Source organism: Python bivittatus, unplaced genomic scaffold, assembly GCF_059951505.1.
Source record: "Python bivittatus isolate LINGU-HERP-01145 unplaced genomic scaffold, Pbiv_v1 ctg000330_np1212, whole genome shotgun sequence".
Lineage (NCBI taxonomy): Eukaryota > Metazoa > Chordata > Lepidosauria > Squamata > Pythonidae > Python > Python bivittatus.
In genome coordinates, this window is record NW_028277058.1 from 37736128 (window position 1) to 37752572 (window position 16445).

The 16445-nt window shown below is 37.0% G+C and overlaps 1 protein-coding gene across 2 annotated transcripts; it reads right to left on the minus strand.

Annotated features, from left to right (window-relative positions):
- Positions 1 to 1054: 1054 nt before the first annotated feature.
- Positions 1055 to 15845, minus strand: EIF3L (eukaryotic translation initiation factor 3 subunit L). Of its 2 annotated transcripts, XM_007434402.3 has the most exons (13): positions 15486 to 15845; positions 15148 to 15196; positions 14117 to 14327; positions 13675 to 13754; positions 12654 to 12715; positions 12438 to 12507; positions 11658 to 11731; positions 10743 to 10914; positions 8590 to 8744; positions 6985 to 7155; positions 5095 to 5592; positions 4436 to 4516; positions 1055 to 1257 (listed from the first exon to the last, which is right to left on the minus strand). In XM_007434402.3, exons 1-13 carry the CDS (start codon positions 15513 to 15515, stop codon positions 1219 to 1221), a joined length of 1692 nt encoding a protein of 563 aa, XP_007434464.1. In that variant the 5' UTR covers positions 15516 to 15845; the 3' UTR covers positions 1055 to 1218. The 2 variants fall into 2 exon arrangements, with proteins under 2 accessions (XP_007434464.1, XP_087997174.1); XM_088141048.1 differs by lacking the exons at positions 13675 to 13754; positions 15148 to 15196; positions 15486 to 15845 and having other exon boundaries at positions 14117 to 14326.
- Positions 15846 to 16445: the final 600 nt, after the last annotated feature.

The following is a 16445-nucleotide window of genomic DNA, read 5'->3' on the forward strand; positions in this document are numbered from 1 at the left end:
CTATTGTAAGACACAAATATTTCCCAAAAGGCGTTAGCTAGCTTCGCATTGAGTGTACAGATGAAAGAATTGGCAGTCCTAATTTCATGTATTTACCCTCAGTAGGAAAGCTGGAAGGAGTCTGGCACAAAGAAATTGTCGATATTTTTTTTAGCAATATTGTTTCATTGCTGTCAGAAGCATTCCACAACATGTGCTGCTCTCAGTCACACACTGAAAACTCCTAACATAAGATGCAATGTAAGCAGACAGGCTTATCCTTTGTGCAGCCCAATCCTATATATACCTTCTGAACACTACCAAGCTCAAGAGAATGTTTTCCAAACAAACACAGGACTGTAGCCATAATTTCTTCTATTTCATATAAACAGACTCTGAAGGTTGGTTTGCTGTATTTTCCAATATCAAATTTTTAAAAAGGGACAGAATTTTCATCATAAATGAAAAAAAAAATTGGATGCTAGGTGATGTCAACTTCACTATCTGCTGGGGTGTACACTAGTTTGGGACGTTAAAAAAAAAAACAGAACGCAGAGATCTTGTCAAAAATCATGCATGGGTATGTCTCTGAAGTCACCAAGAGCTGAGCCTGATTCAGAATCTTCACCTTTACTGTACCTGTGCTTTACATTAAAAAAAAAAAAAAAAAGAGTGCATTATAAAGATCTGGAGGATACTCTGAAGGCACTCAACCTTAGCGGGATGAAATCTACGCTCTCACAGAAATCATTTGGACATATAGCAAATTCTCTTTTCCTTTCAGCAATGCAGGGTATTGTGCTTTTTTTACATTCTAAAGCAATAGAAGAAAGGACAGATTCACATTTTTGTTTTGAAATCAACATATATACAGATCACCTTTCAAAACAGGGGTGAATAGCTGTGCCTGAGTCCTTGCATACGCTCTGCCAGTTATCCAGAAACATTTCCCACAGAATGAAAGTGGGCAGGCCCCACAGCCTAAACCAAGAATCAAAAGAATCAAATCAAACGAAGCCAAAGATTAGCTACTTTTCCCCCAAAGGGACAAATAAACTAACTCAGGAGACACAAACGGATTTCATTTATTTAATTAGACTTTCTAGTTTTTTGCATGAGCATAGCCATCTGCTATCCAAGTAAATTGCGGAGATTACAGAAAATTCCAGAATTCTTAGCTCATATTTCTCCCAGGCTTGCCCTCTTAAAATAGGGCAAATAGCTGATTCAAGATGAGTTTCAAGGTCTCTGGCCCATCTTCTTCAGGGTACGATTCAACTGAAAGAGACAGACATCTAATTACAATTTGCGGGGGGAGAAATACTCACACAGTCAAGCACTTCAGTGTCATTGCCCCAATTATACATTTTCCAAGCGTCTGCACACCCTACCAAGAATGCTGAGTACAGCTGAGTGAGTAAATTAAATCTAGCCCACATGCAGACTTTACTAAGGTGGAGAGATTTGAGGTCAGACCACCTACAAGTTTGCAAAAACAGACGGACATCTGCAAATTACACAAGCTGCAAATGACTTTAACAATTTTGTCCCAAGTCTATACTGACAAAATTGCTTAGAAATCATCATTCCTGGAAAATGACTATTCAATGTCCTTTTAAAAAAAAAACAGAAAAAGAAGATTCATGTTGTTGAATTTTGGAGGTTCATAGCTAGGATGGAAAGTGGTTGCACAGAATTTGTATTCATTGCTCCAGATTGTTCTCTCAAATCTTTTTGCTCTTGGGATTGCTTTCAGAAACCTCATTACCACTACATTATTTCATCTTCTGTACCATTTCTCCAAACTTTTATTCTATATTATGCATTTCCAGGTACTTCCATATTCTCTCCTTCATCAATTCTCCCCCCACGTCAATTTACTTATTCTGGGTAGATACACTACAATATACCTCCTAGTTGGTGGGATGCAGGAAACTACTGTACAGGAGATGTGCCAAAAAGACTTAAGCAGGTGATTGAGATATATATGAAGGTGAGAAAGAAAGATTATTCCACATCTGTTATATTAGAAAAGAAGCCCAATAAAGTGACTAAGGCCTGAATTACGGTATGTTTTGTATCATGGAGTAAGGGCGTGATTTGCCCTTGATTGTTTAATATATCTGTAAATAAATGTGTAAGAAATGCTTGTGGTGATGTTAGAGAGTTGTTGATTTGGAATATATATGAATACACAAACACACTTCTATTGCCACGTTGTTGGCTGAGAACTTGAATAATTACATTAAGTGTTAAATTGTACGGTGCAGCAAAATTAAATGAAAGCAATATTTTACAGGGAAAACAGTGAGCAATTGCAAATTATATATATACACTTTATACATAAATGGGGGGAAAAACTAGAACAAGTAGATGAATTTGTGTATCTTAATAAAATGCTTACATAGGAAAATGGATGGAGAAATTTTAAGATGTGTGAATGCTGGGATAATGGTAGTGAGTTATATGTAATCTATTGCAAGGAGTTTGTGTTTGTCAGAAATAACAAGAATATAAAAGCATGCTTCTGCCCACTTTGTTATACGGAAGTGAGATTTGGATATGTCAAGAGAAACAAAGTTAAATACAGTGGGAATGTTTGTTTGTTTTTTTAATCTGCACTCAGTCATTACTGACTCTACAGTGACTGCTTGGACGAGTCCTTGCAGTTTTCAAACCTAAATGCATATGATAAAGCAAGGAAATGGAGTGAGAAACGAATGAACACAAAAAGAAGGTAGACTGTAAGTGACCAATATGAAAGAAGTTTGTTGAGTTGGTTTAGTCATACAGAAAAAATGAATGAGGATCAAATTGCAGAATAGGTGAAAAATAACAAATTGATTAAGAGGAAGGGAAAGACTGAGATGGAATTAATGAAATCTTCCAAAAACATCAGAAGTTTAAATAACAAAAGGCAATGTATAAGTATGATGAAAACAGGGATGGTTTGAGAGTGTGTAGAAAGGTATGGAGAGATGCAGTAAAGGTGTTGTGTAAATTAAAATCAGCTGCTTCCTTTCTCTTATTTTAGATCTTTAATTTCTTTGGTTTATTATTTCTTATTCCCTTCTGCTCATTACACAATGCTGTTTACCCTGAAAGGGAACAGCCTGATGGGCATGCATGTATATAGTAGTAAGATTTTTGTGATCAAGAAAACCAACATGAAATGGAACAGAAAGTATGTATTACAGGAAAAATAGACCATAAATATTTAATATAGCTCAACTATAGGCAATATATTCAGAATAATTCAGCCATTTCTGACTAAGCCCTTTGTCTGATTGCCACTGCAGAAAAATGATTGGCTATTGTAAGAGTCATCGTGTGATCTCCATTAGACAGCCCAAAATTAGCATGTTCAAAATTAGATCTGCCCAGCATTATGTGTAATATAAGCTGGATCAAATTTTGGCAAGTCCCTGCATAAAAGCTGCAGTCTGGGAGAACATCTTCCACTGACTCTGATTCTTCATTCTTATAAGGGCAAACTCTTTGTGCATTAGGGATCCCTTGAACCCTACTTTTCAACATAATTACTGTTATGCTTACTCAAAACAATCTGATGTCTACTATGGCTAAGATTAAATGAGACATCTGGAAAGCATAGTTATTAACTGATGCTTCGTACGCATACACCTTTTTATGAAGCCAGCTGGTATCTTTATTGTTATATTTTAAAGTAATAATGATAAAGTGCACCACACAATGAGTAAACCTTGCATTTAACATGATTTGGTGGTTGCAAGTAATCAGGAACTGAATGCCGGTGAACATTCAGATGGCAGAGAAGGGTTGAAGCTCTCCATTCTTGCTCTTCTATCCAGAATAAAAACAAAGCAGGTGTTTGGAAAAAAAGCTTTCCTCCCCCTCCAGAAGAGACTTTGCCAACTCCCAGCAGTCTGAGAATCTTTGCCTTAATTACAAGGCTGCTTTACATGATGCTCATCTGTCTCATCTAGCATTCCCTCAATTTTCCCATCATGATTCCATGTTAAATGACATGTACAGAGGTACCAAGCCATTTCAGTATTTTAAAAAAGAGGAACATGGGATGACCATTTCACAGTGCGCGCACACACACACACACAGTCTTTAATCCCCTTGGATGGATTTCTGGGTGATACAGTGACCTCTTCAGGAAAGCTAAAGCAGCCACATTATGTTCATTGGGCAGCAGGATTCAGAGGAAGATGCATGTGATCTTTTTGGACATCTCCCTTCTCCCACAGAAAGAGGGCAGCAACACCAGTGATTTCTTCATTTCTGGGTTGCATATAAATGCTGTTTAGAACAACTGATGGTCTTTTAATATTTGACCACCCCTATATGGAAAAAAGCCCAAGCTAGAGCAATAAAGTATAAGTCAACAGTTTCATAGCCACCAGGTTTTTGGAAGCTATTTCATTTATTTGTTAATAAGTTTCTCCTGCGCATTCAGCCACTAACTTACCTCTTCAAACTTATGAATCTGACGGATGAAGAAATCCCCATAGCGTCGAGCAACTTTTGTATCTGCAATATGGATCATGTCCTGCCAAGAGACAAGTTAAAGTTAGTAACACATCAGGACTTTGCTAGGAGACAACTGCTGGGCATTACAGTATGTCTGTTCTAGGCTGGGATTAGGGTTTTATTTTCATACTGCCCTGCATTATGCTAAAACATGAGAATGCCTGTCCAGATAATAAGAACTTGCTCTCATGAAAATGAAAACAGACTTGTCATGTTACCTGCTATTCTCTTAGGCTGGATTTAGCCTGTTTGGGGGTTCGTACCTGAAGCCCATGCCCCTCAGAGAGGTGGCCTAGTGATCTGGTTTCATAAGGGAAGGGCTTCAGAGAAAGGCTTGGGCCCCACCTCTACTGTTGTACAGCCCCTGAGAAATATTCAAGGCAAGGGAAGGGTGGGAAATCTACTTTTTACATCAGTTTCCAACATAGATTCATCTCCAATGTATAAAGCAACTCCAACCCAAAACAAGATGTGAATGAGTTTGATGATGATGCATTCCAGCTATCCTGATGACTGGAGCTCAGTACATCTAAAGAGCATCAAGGTCAGATATTATGTACCACTGCCAGAAGGGATGGAGAAAGTCAATTGACAGACCTTGTCGATGTAGAAGTCCACCTCAGAAGCTGACTGGAACTCTCCATCCAAGGCAGAGATGCCACTTGTCCAGACCAGGTTTTTCATTTTGTGTTTGAAGACCAGCAACTGGATGCAGAATTCCTGCTCTGTGAGGTCCAGGAAGCCAGCCAGTTTGGTCACAGGCATAGTTGTGTACAGTTTTAGGAAACTGCGGATGGTGGACAGCTGGGCTTGCTGCTGGACTTCATCAGCAAAGACCTTCAGCTGCTGCAGGTATGGCTCCTTGTGATAATTGGGATGCACATTGTCGTAGTTGGGTACCACGGGCGAGACAAACTTGGGACAAGCATAGCTGAAGAGCTCCTCGTATACCTGGGGGTCTCCCTTTTGCATCCGTAGCATCTTGTCTCCATACTTCTCCCTGAGCTGCAGGTGAATGCTTTCATCAATACGCATTGGATACATGGCGAGAGCAATGGCCAGAAGAGCATGCATCTGCTCATTTTGCTTGTTAATCTGAAAAATAAACAATTCCTGTGAGAAACATTCAATATAAATTCTCTTTACATGTAAGAATATATATGGTGCAGTGGCTATTGACCAGGTGGAAAAAGGTCACATCATTGAACTCTCACTTCTGTTATGAATTCATAGGTAGCATTGGTAAGCAAAAACTACACAAGCAAAAATTAGAGTGACACACAACTGGAAAGTGAAAGCTGCCCTGAGCCATTAAGCTCCCTAAACACAGACAGTGGCATCATTCTATCTCTGCATTTCTTTGATGAATGGCCCAAGCCCTTTTGATAACTGGAGTAGCTTGTTCATTCATATAAAGAAAATGTTTTTTAAGAAGTGCTTTGAAATCTATATGCTTTTGATGGCTTTAAACAAGCCACTATTTTTAAGTCTCTTCCCTATTTTTGCCCCTTTATTTCCTTTCAAGAATGCTCCAAAACTGACATACTATGAGTTACTTCATATGGCTGCATGTGAGGCACAGTATGTGAAATGTTTAATAAGCAAATGGGTAATAAAGTATTGGTACATTAAACCAAGCAAAGAAAATGGTACAGTGAAAACTTAAGAGAACAGCCCAGAAACAGTGCAGACAATGCCTCAGAAAAGTATCTCTTCAATGCCTTAAACCAATATATATAGAGATTATCTTTCATGCTCAAAAACAAAATCCCAAAGAGTGCCCAGTTCTTTGAAAATTAATTTTGAAGACCAAACCAATAAGGAAACAATCTAGCAGACCTGAAACGACCAGATTTAAAAAAGCAGCAGCAAGAATAGGAGGAATTGAGTATTATGCTACCATACGCATACACTGCCAAAACAGCAGAGTGGAAAGGTCACCAGACAAGATACATTAACAAAGAATACAAAGGTTTGGACAGTTCATAATAAGGAGGCTGTTTTGTAGAAACCAATTTTGAAAAGAGCATCAATTCCATGAAAGGGTGGGAAGGAGTGAAGACATCAGCAGTACAACAGCAGACTAGGGAAATAGGCAAGACCAAATTATCAAAGGTGTCTGAAAGTGAAGGCTGAAGTTTGACATATCTAGGGCAAATGAAAAGGAACAAAGGATAAACAATCTCTTCAAAGATTTCATCAGTTACATACTAGATGCATCTGGAGGGAGCTATTGGTGCCAGGAAGGTAAATAAGGCTCAATTTATACTGTAAAGCACTTGCAAATTTTTAAACAGATTGACTTTCACTGAAAGCTGAAAGATGGGTAATGTAGTCCACAACATGCTCCTTGATATCAGTGAAATAGATACTGATAGATTTGTGCTGAAAGGTCTGGGAAGAAATGGCACTGTTAGCAAATAGGTTAGGAAAGAATTTTCAAGAACAGCTGTTAGAAAGGAGGGTAGTAGCCTGAGTGCATTTTACCATTTCATATTTGTAGGTTGTTCTCTGGAACATACTCTTGGTCCGCTGAATATACAGGAGAATATTAGCAAAGACACGGATTGCATCTTGGTAACGTCGCATCATGAAGTATGCAAAGCCAACATAGTAATAGGTGGTGACTTGGCATTCAGGCACTCGTGAATACATACTCTAGGAAGAGAAGGTAAAAAGGAAACATTGTACAGTAAATGAGGAGTCAGGAAAGAACTTTTGTCACTACAAAGAGAAAACAGCTTCATTCCAAAGGCTGTGATGTAAGAACTTTGCTCTAAATTCCTTCAATCTATAAGTGAAAGATCACATGAGTAGAAGCAAAGGTAATCTCTATAGTGTCCCTGAAGCATTGCAGCAGAGCACCTCCATATTATCCTTATTCAGCCTTAACATAGTATTTTATTCCTATAACTTTCAGAGAGATAGGCCTATTAGTTTCTTGCAGCAAACACAATGAAGAGATACAGGGTACCTTAAACTTGAGCAACAAGATGTTATTTTACTCTATTTAAACGAGTGTATGATTTTTAAAGCAAATTTATTCAGCATTTTAACCCGAACTTGATCATAGTTTTGTTTTTTAAATAATATTTTCAGCTAGCTTGCAAAAGAGGAAAGATACATATTTTTTTCTGTGGTTAAAAGGTACAATATTAATAGTTTCACCATTGTAGAGATTTCATATTACAACCTTCCCCAATTTTGTACTATCCAGATGTGTGATATGACTCTTGACAGGAGTGGTTTAAAGGTGCAAGTAGCTATCAAGAGGAACTATGGCAACCCTGTGTGAAATCACAGGGGTTGTTTATTTTCAGCTAAAACATAGCCCAAATATAGATTATATATTACTGGTTTTCTTCATATTAGCTTCTTTGTATACACAACCTATATGATTGATTTGGAATCGGGGCAATAGCAGGTTTGGGAAAAGGTAGTACATGAGGGGACAAGCCCAGCTAACAGATACCAGAGAAGAAAAGAAGCCATATTTGTAGACCGTATTATTGGAATATGCCTTAATCTTCTAAATTATATTATATTATATTAGTGTTAATATAGATTATAGCTTGAAAAGTACCATATCATATGAAATGCAAAACCTGAACAGTAATGTATGACTTAGTATTTAAATGCCTGAGAACAGAAAAACAACAGAATCTTTTAAAGAGACTACACATCTCTTTTCAGTACTAAGAAAACATAAGCTGGAATTCTCACCATACAGAGTTTTGAGACATTCACCAGGCTCAACTGAACTGAAGACAAATGACTTGACATCCACTGTTTACATAAAAATCTTTTTGTAGAACATTTAACATCCTTCTGAACAAAGATTCTGTACTTGGCACATATAACAAGAATCTGGATCTCATCAGCTGTAACATTATTTCTGAAAACCAGAGCCAGTTTCATTACTAAAAATAAATAGTCATATAAATATTTATATAAATATAGCTGCCCAGAGCTGTATTGGTGAGATGGAGGGCCATATAAATCAGTGTAAATAAATAAATAAATATTCCAGAAGATAAAGGCCTTCCTTAAAAAAAAAAAGAGCATTTCTTAACACAAAGGTGGCTCTATTACCTTCTTGTTAAGTTCAATGTTTTCCAGAACCTTGATGGCTTGATAGTAATCACCCAGCAGTGAATGGAGGCGCAGCAGACCCACAAGACTAAAATAGCCCAACATCTTATACAGAGAATGACGACCATATTCTCCAGCAACACTCTCAGGGTCACCTAAGGGAAAAAAGAATTTGAAAATATATATGTGAACTCTAAACAGAACAGCAAATAAAAATGCAATTTCCAATCTGCCAGCTTGATTTGTGTTCAGAATGAAATAGCTGGAGACTCATAATCAGAATGAAATTGCTAGACATTCCGTATGAATAAATTACTAGATAATTATTATAATAATTAAGAAACTGAGCACTGATAGTGTAAGTTTAAATATTGTCCTATTGTCTCTTCTTGTCTCACAAGATTCAATAGGGTAGGCATGCTCTGGGTTATGACTGGTGTGGGTCTTCCGGGCTGTGTGGCCGTGTTCTGGCAGTTTTGTTTCCTAACATTTCGCCAGCACCTGTGACCGGCATCTTCAGAGTGCAGGAGCACAGACAGGAGCAGTTCTCTCTGAAAGAGAGAAAGCCTTCGACAATACAATGCTCTGGGTTACTTCCATAAAACAGCATTACTTGGTGGGACCCAGGAGGCATGCTTCTCAATCATGGTGCCTGCCCTCTGGAACAGCATGCCCCCCAAGTTTCATATGGCCCCAGCCCTGTTGGTCTTCCATAAAGCCTTAAAAAGACCTGGCTTTTCCCACAGGCACTGGGTCATGGTGCTGAATGAGCTAATCTGTAACAGTTGGGATACTGAATGATTGTGGGTTTGCCTTAGTCATATCATATTCTCTGTTGTTTAAAAAAATTGTGTTGGTTTATGTTTCTGGTTTTTATCCTACATTAGCCATCCAGAATCATAATTTGTAAGTTGGGAAGCCATATAAATTGATTAAGCAAATAAATATTATACTCTTCAGACTGATCTTGGAACTATGACTCAAGTTTGTAGATAGTCATTGGGGGAAAAAAAGACCAAAATACATTTGGCAACATCTAAGAAGTTTTTAGAGGCAATCTTGCAAGAAACTGTGATAATACAGTTTTCCTATCATTCCAAAATTCATTCTGCGTATCATCAATTTCTTGTTTTGCTTGAAAGATTATGCCGTACATAAACTGTAATTTTTATCCTGATTTTGCTGATACTATATGTTGTGTTTGCTTTCAGAAAACAAAATCTCCTGGTGTAACTACACTAGATCAGGAACCAGAATGACTCAAAGACCCTTACAGGAATTTGCCCACAAATTTTAAGATATTACTAATTTCACTGAGATATCAAGAATACCAGCTCTTCCAGTCTAAATTAACATCCATGTTGCCCACGTTAATCAATATGAAGTAACTGTCCCTTTTTTGTTCTTATTTAAAAACCTTTACTTGAGATACTAATGTGCAATCACACTACCAAATTTTCCTGATACTATCCTTTTTCTATGCATGTTAAAGAATTAATAGACTGACCTATGTTGGACTTAACTTCAACTGTATATGCAAAAAATTATGGCTTAATGCTGCAGTCTTGAGCCTATTTTATGGGAAGTAAATCACATAAAAATCTTATTTCTGAATAAATATAATAAAGACTGCTTTATAAACATATGATTATAAGCCATATATAATTTTGAAGATTAATATATTCATACCGCAAATTTTCTTCTGTCCACCAGCTAAACTCAAACATTACTCTTCAGATTATTTTGCCCTATGTAAATAATGTGAACTGGACAAAACTAGCAAGAACATTTGATTAAGTTGCATATATCACACAGATAACAAGGAACTACGTCTCTTAATCTTATAGTCCCGGTTTTCTGTTAAGAGGGAACCAAGCCACAATAAAGCCATTAAAACTGGGGCTAACTGTAGGGATATTCAAATTTTTTATCACAGAATATTATTATTCCCAAAGCATGCCATTCTGTCTTGAGTATTCAGGAAACTTCCAAGTAGGCCATTCCACAGTCAGAACATTTTATTATGTATTATACTGCACACCCCTCATTATTATATCTAAAGATACACAGAGACCTACGTTGCGTTTTTGCTCAGTCTGCAGTCAGGCTGAAACTCAAAAAGCCCACTCGTTTTTAAGTATTTACTTCCTTACCTCCACTAGTATAGACTTCCAGTTGCCTGTTGATGTTGGATTTGTCCACTATGGAATACAACACATTGAGAACACTGTGCACATTCCAGATCTTAGGATTTAAACGCAAGAAATCAATTTCTTCTTCAGATTTCTTGGCAGTCTTGCAGCGATACTGACTGTAGGACTGAAACTTTACAAGGATATAGAAGATGCAAGAGAAAATGAGGCTCGTATTATTTTCCTCCCTGGATACTTTTTTTTTTTTACACAACCAGAATCAAATTGAATGACTGAATACATTGGAATTACCAAAAGGCAGGAGAGAGAAAGGAACAGCAATGTATTAATGGGTGTAAATGTTAATGCTGTATTGCAATAAGACCAAACTATATACTATTTTACAAATGAAAGCCTACTCCCCACCAATAAGGAAAAAAACCACCCACAAGTTTTCTCAATGGTAACCAAAAACCAAACTGCAACTGTAAGAATCTATAGGAGGAAAGACAAATAGTGTGAGAACACTGACGAAAATTGCAACTCATTGCAAAAATATTATCCAAACAATAGGCATTTTCCTATCCAAAATATCTACAGTCTATTCAAAGAGAGCTGGCTCTAAACAGAGTTTAAATTCTATCAGACACACAAAATTCTATACAAATTGCAATCTTATATATCAATATAGAAATAAACACCTTGTTCCATGTACATATATCACTGGATATCTGTAATGTTCTAAGACCCAAATAGCAAGATATAAACGTTCCAACTGCAAAGCAATTGGAAGTCCTACTGCTTTGGGAAGTTTTGTGCATACTGCCTGTGCACTTAGTATCTGATTCTAGCAATCTTTCTTGTGGATTTTCATCACTGTTAAAAAAAAAAAAAAGTCATGCAGAATAGGCGTAAGAGAACAATATATTTTTATACCTGATAGATAAATTCATCTATAATATCCCAGAGCCACTGATTGGGTAGTTCTAGAGGAGCTGGGCCATCTGCATCTAGAGAGGAACATTTGTATAGAATTAATAGTACCTGACAAAGGGAATCTATATGTTTTCATTCCCACCCCATGTTATCAATAAGAGGATAAGGAAAAGAGGAAATATTGGACTGACTATGCAAAGTTCCAAAGTCAGGTTACAAGCCTAACTTTATACCATTTTGCACTGCACCAAGGCCCACTTCAGAATGCAATTTATTTACCAATTTTTAGAGAAAAATCAGTAACTTGTTTGCATTTCCCAATGGACAGAGTTACTTTTAATCCAAAGTAGATCCCATCATTACTTAAAGAAAATGAGATATTTACCAATTTAACTACAGCAGGCACTGTTGCTTCTTGGTTTAATTTAGCATACTTGTATTGTTTTCTAGGCATCCTAAATAAACACCACATTGTACAAGGCCCTGTTCTTAGCAGAACAAAATGCAAAAGGGAAGAGGAGAAGCCAAAGAGAGCTGTACAAAATCAGAACAGGAAAAGTGGATTTTTCTTTAAAAACAAACAAACAAAGATTTAAGGATACTAACAAAAAGAGTCAGCTTCAGAAGATTTCAAGAACCAAAAGCACACTTGAGAAAGAAAGGTTATATACTAGGATACTAAACTGACTAAATTTTACTCTAAATATAGAATATATATTCTTATTATCCCTTCCACAACACAAAGAATTATACATATATGATTATATCTTAGGGACTCACTAAGAATATAGTTGAAGAGATTGCAGTAATTGTAATAAGACTCAAATCTTTGTTCCAGGGTTGGGCCACCCTGCAATAAATAAAGAACAGAAATAGTAAATAGTTGTCTGGCTTTCATGAACTGAACAAGTATATGATCTCAGAGTTCTGAGTAAACAGAGCAAATGAACAAGTAAATGTACTTTTCATTAAGGACAATCTAAACCTGATACTCACGCTGACTTTAGCATAGATGTGTCTGTAATACAACTCCTTGTACAAAATCAGGAACACAGCATCTACGATGAAAGAAAAGCTATAAATCATTTTATTTAAAGTATTTGCCTCTGATTTTTCCATTCAGTTGGTCTTTCAAAGTATTTGACACAGGTTAAAACAATTAAATATATCAAAAATTCCTATAAAGAACAATACAAGTCACAAAATATGCTACAAAAGTATATCAATAGCATGATGCTCCGGCAAATAAAACTTCATATGCTGTCTGAAAGTTAATGAATACAATATGCTAGAATATATTACAAGCACATTTTCATCTGAATACAGTCCCTCTTGCTACTGAGCAATCTGAGATGTCTCAGTATTGGTGCATTTCACAAGGGCACCAGAACGTATTTTTGGTTCTACACTGCCATTGGGACCCATGGACTGCAACTATAATAAAAACAGGCTATTCTTATTTTGATAGAAGGCAGAAAAACTAGTCATATTATCTATTAAAAATTACAGTACTATACCATAAAAATCTTCAAGCATCAACTGTTATTGTTAAAAATGCAAGCAGGGAAAATGGTCAAGACAGGGGATTTCTTCTGACAACAGATGCTCTCTAACTTGTTGAAACTATGATGATATCAAGATTGCATTACAGTATGGTAGGAGGCAAAAGTTTGAGGACAAAAGATTTTTTTATACTACCTCTTCCTTCTATCTTAAATTTGTTATGAATCTCACAATTTCAGTACAAAAAAACAAGTCAGGTATTGCTATCATAAAAAAGAATAAAAAGTCTTCTGTTGAAACTCATTTTTAGGCTTATCATATAAATGCTGGAAATGTAGATCAAATCAGATCGCACGTGACAAGTCCTGTTAGATTAAAGGAATATTTGGAATTAAGAGAGTTCAATGCAATCCTCAACCTGTTTTCTTTAAAATGTACCGGTTCCAAAAAAAAAAAAAACCTCTTCCAATGCAGGACAAAAGTCAGAATTAAAGTTTCTGTTAAAAATTCTTACCATTTCCAACCTGTGGTGCGATAGCCTCTGCTTCTGGCCATGGAGTGTTTTTAAAGAACCTTTCTGTTAGTTTGGTCCAACTGCAACACACATCAATGTTTAGAAAATAATGGCATGACTGAGTATAATAAACTTATATAATAAACTACTACAGTTTATATGACCTTTCACTTTTTACCAAGTCTACATATGTAAAGATTTCTACTAGAAAAGTGTAAGAAAGATGCTAAAGAACAAGATTTTTCAGTGGCATATGCCATTGCGTTGACAGAACTACCTGCATAATCCTCAAATTATTTCCCATGATACATTCACAAATGTGCAGCTATGTATCACTTATTCATTAATATTTTATCTCTCTTTTAATGTAATTGATCGGACTATAATGAAAATCAGCCACATTGGTAATCCTCACCCTTTTCTGCAGCAAATGAAATCATACCTGTTTTCATAGATGTCTTGGATCTCATACACCTTCTGATCAATGACATCACTAGATATGCGACTGGCCTGAAGCTCATACACTTTCTGGTCAATCAGATCTGAAACAGTCTTATGGAAGTACTGGATAAAATTTTTTATCACTTCTGGAATCACCTGATAGGTTTGCTGTTCATATTGCCGTTCATAGGCTAAATCCTGTTTTGGATCTCCTATGAAATACAAGATATAACAACTATCTTGTCAAAGCAAAATATCAGGAAGATACAGAATAGCAACATTTTGCATCTAGCATTTAAAGGCATGCATCTCTGTTTTAGAATCCCCATTTTTAAACCCTTCACATCAATTTTACCTATTAAAGTTCTTCAAATGTGAACGTGGGCATATGCCAGGAAGGGAGAAGAGGAATGATAACATACTTATGATAATGTCATCCATGCAATGCTGTTATTTTCATACTTGCATCAGATATCATGATGCAAATACATAATGGCAGCATTTGCATGATAACATCGTAGCCCATGTCAACATTTTGGTATCATTAGGGTTTACTGTGGACACCAACAAAGATGAATATTACTAAACAAGACAACAGAGGTCAGAAAAAAAGAATTAAACCAGAAAATAGAACAAAAGTAGGCCTTCCGAAAGGCCCTCAAGAAATGGTTTTGCCATTACATCTGGTCTCCAATCAATTTTTTCACATGTTAGCCTATGAATGACTACAAATTAAAAGCAATTCATGAAGAAGCAAACAGGGAAAAATTAAAAATGTATGCATGAATTACCAAACTGAATACAGAGCAAAGTACTTCCTTTCAGTAACAGACAAATATCAAAACTTTCATAAAGTACATAGTTTTCTATTTTTGTAGAAATTAGATAAAGAAGTGAGCTGAACTCAAAGCACTTCTGAACAGTACTGCCATCATTTATGTAGCACAAGAAACACTTATGATAGTATCCTCTGCCTCCAGGAAGATAAGCTGTCAGTGTCACGTCCATCAACATGAGAGTATACGGACTCACCTGTGTGCAAATCATAATCCCCTGGATAAGCGTATGGATCGTAAGAGCCCTGCGAAAAGAGAGCGTTGAAATGGGAGGCTTGAATCTGGCACATACAACACGATGCAACATGCTTAATCGTTGGCCCCTCAAATGTGAACACCCACCCGACTGGGAAACAGACCCTCCTGTGTTTTGCTTTTAGTGAGAACGGCCTAGCCGCCCCCCCCCCCGCCTTCCACTGAACGGCGGCACCCGCCCCTCTTCTTTATCCGAAAACGCCAAGCAAACCATCCAGAAAGGTCCCAATTGCCACGCGCCAATCAAGATCTCCGTGAATAAATACGCGAAGCTTGTACCTCATCGTAATCTTCCATCGGATAGGACATGGCGCGCTTTGGATCACGAAAACAGAAAACGCACACCGTCAAACAGCCGACGAGGCTGAGCGCGTTGCGTCAAAGAAAGTCTTCCGGCCACCAAATTTGCGGAACTTCCCCCGTAAACCGGAAGTCGCCGGTATAAGTGGTCCGTTTATGGCGGATAACTTAAAATAGCGTAGAGGTAAGGGGGACCGTGTTGATCTGTCGTTACAATGAATAAGTAAACATGCTACATCCAATGTACGTCTGTTATACGTCTTGCAGCAACCATGCTTAGAAAACCCGTATTTGGTACTGTTAATTCTGTTATGGAAGAAATGCGGGCTATAAATGTATTCAATAACAGATACCTGTTAGATCAAATCAAAAGACTCTTTCCAAAGCAATATCTGACTTTCAACATTGATCACGCAGTTGCAAGACTGCAAGCCGGGTAGGAGTGCCATAAATTTCTCCTGGTTCTTAGTGGCAAGAATTGATGGGATTTGACAAATGTGTACAGCACCAGGTTTGAAAGCTGGGTTAATAACTACTACACAAGAATATTGCCTCCAAACCTGGAGTTTCCATCTTCTTTTCATAAAACATGCATTATATAATAAAACAAATTTGGCTAATCCACCTAAATAAGTGCAATCAATGCTGTTTAATTAACTAGGAATTTGATTTTATGTGTTTTTGAGGTGAGGTCTGTATAGATATATGCATACAATTTCATGTAACTATTACCCTGCTTTCAAATCACTACGCTCAAGCCTTGGCAAAAGTTGCATTATCACCAGAGCAGAGCAACCATAAGAATTTAAGGCAGCATTTCTCAACCTTGGGAACTTTAAGATGCATGCTGGCTGGGGAATTCTGGGAGTTGAAGTCCCCACATCTTAAAGTTCCCAAGGTCGAGATACACTGATTTAAGGAATAATGGTGACTGGATAA

Excerpts from the sequence above, each read along its gene's own strand:
- EIF3L (XM_007434402.3), bottom strand. The coding sequence starts at position 15,515 with ATGTCCTATCCGATGGAAGATTACGATGAG. Across the intron at positions 8,745-10,742 it reads GGAAGTCTATACTAGTGGAG|GTGACCCTGAGAGTGTTGCT; the intron begins GTAAGGAAGTAA and ends TTTTTCCCTTAG. Across the intron at positions 1,258-4,435 it reads AGATTCATAAGTTTGAAGAG|TTGAATCGTACCCTGAAGAA; the intron begins GTAAGTTAGTGG and ends TGTCTCTTTCAG.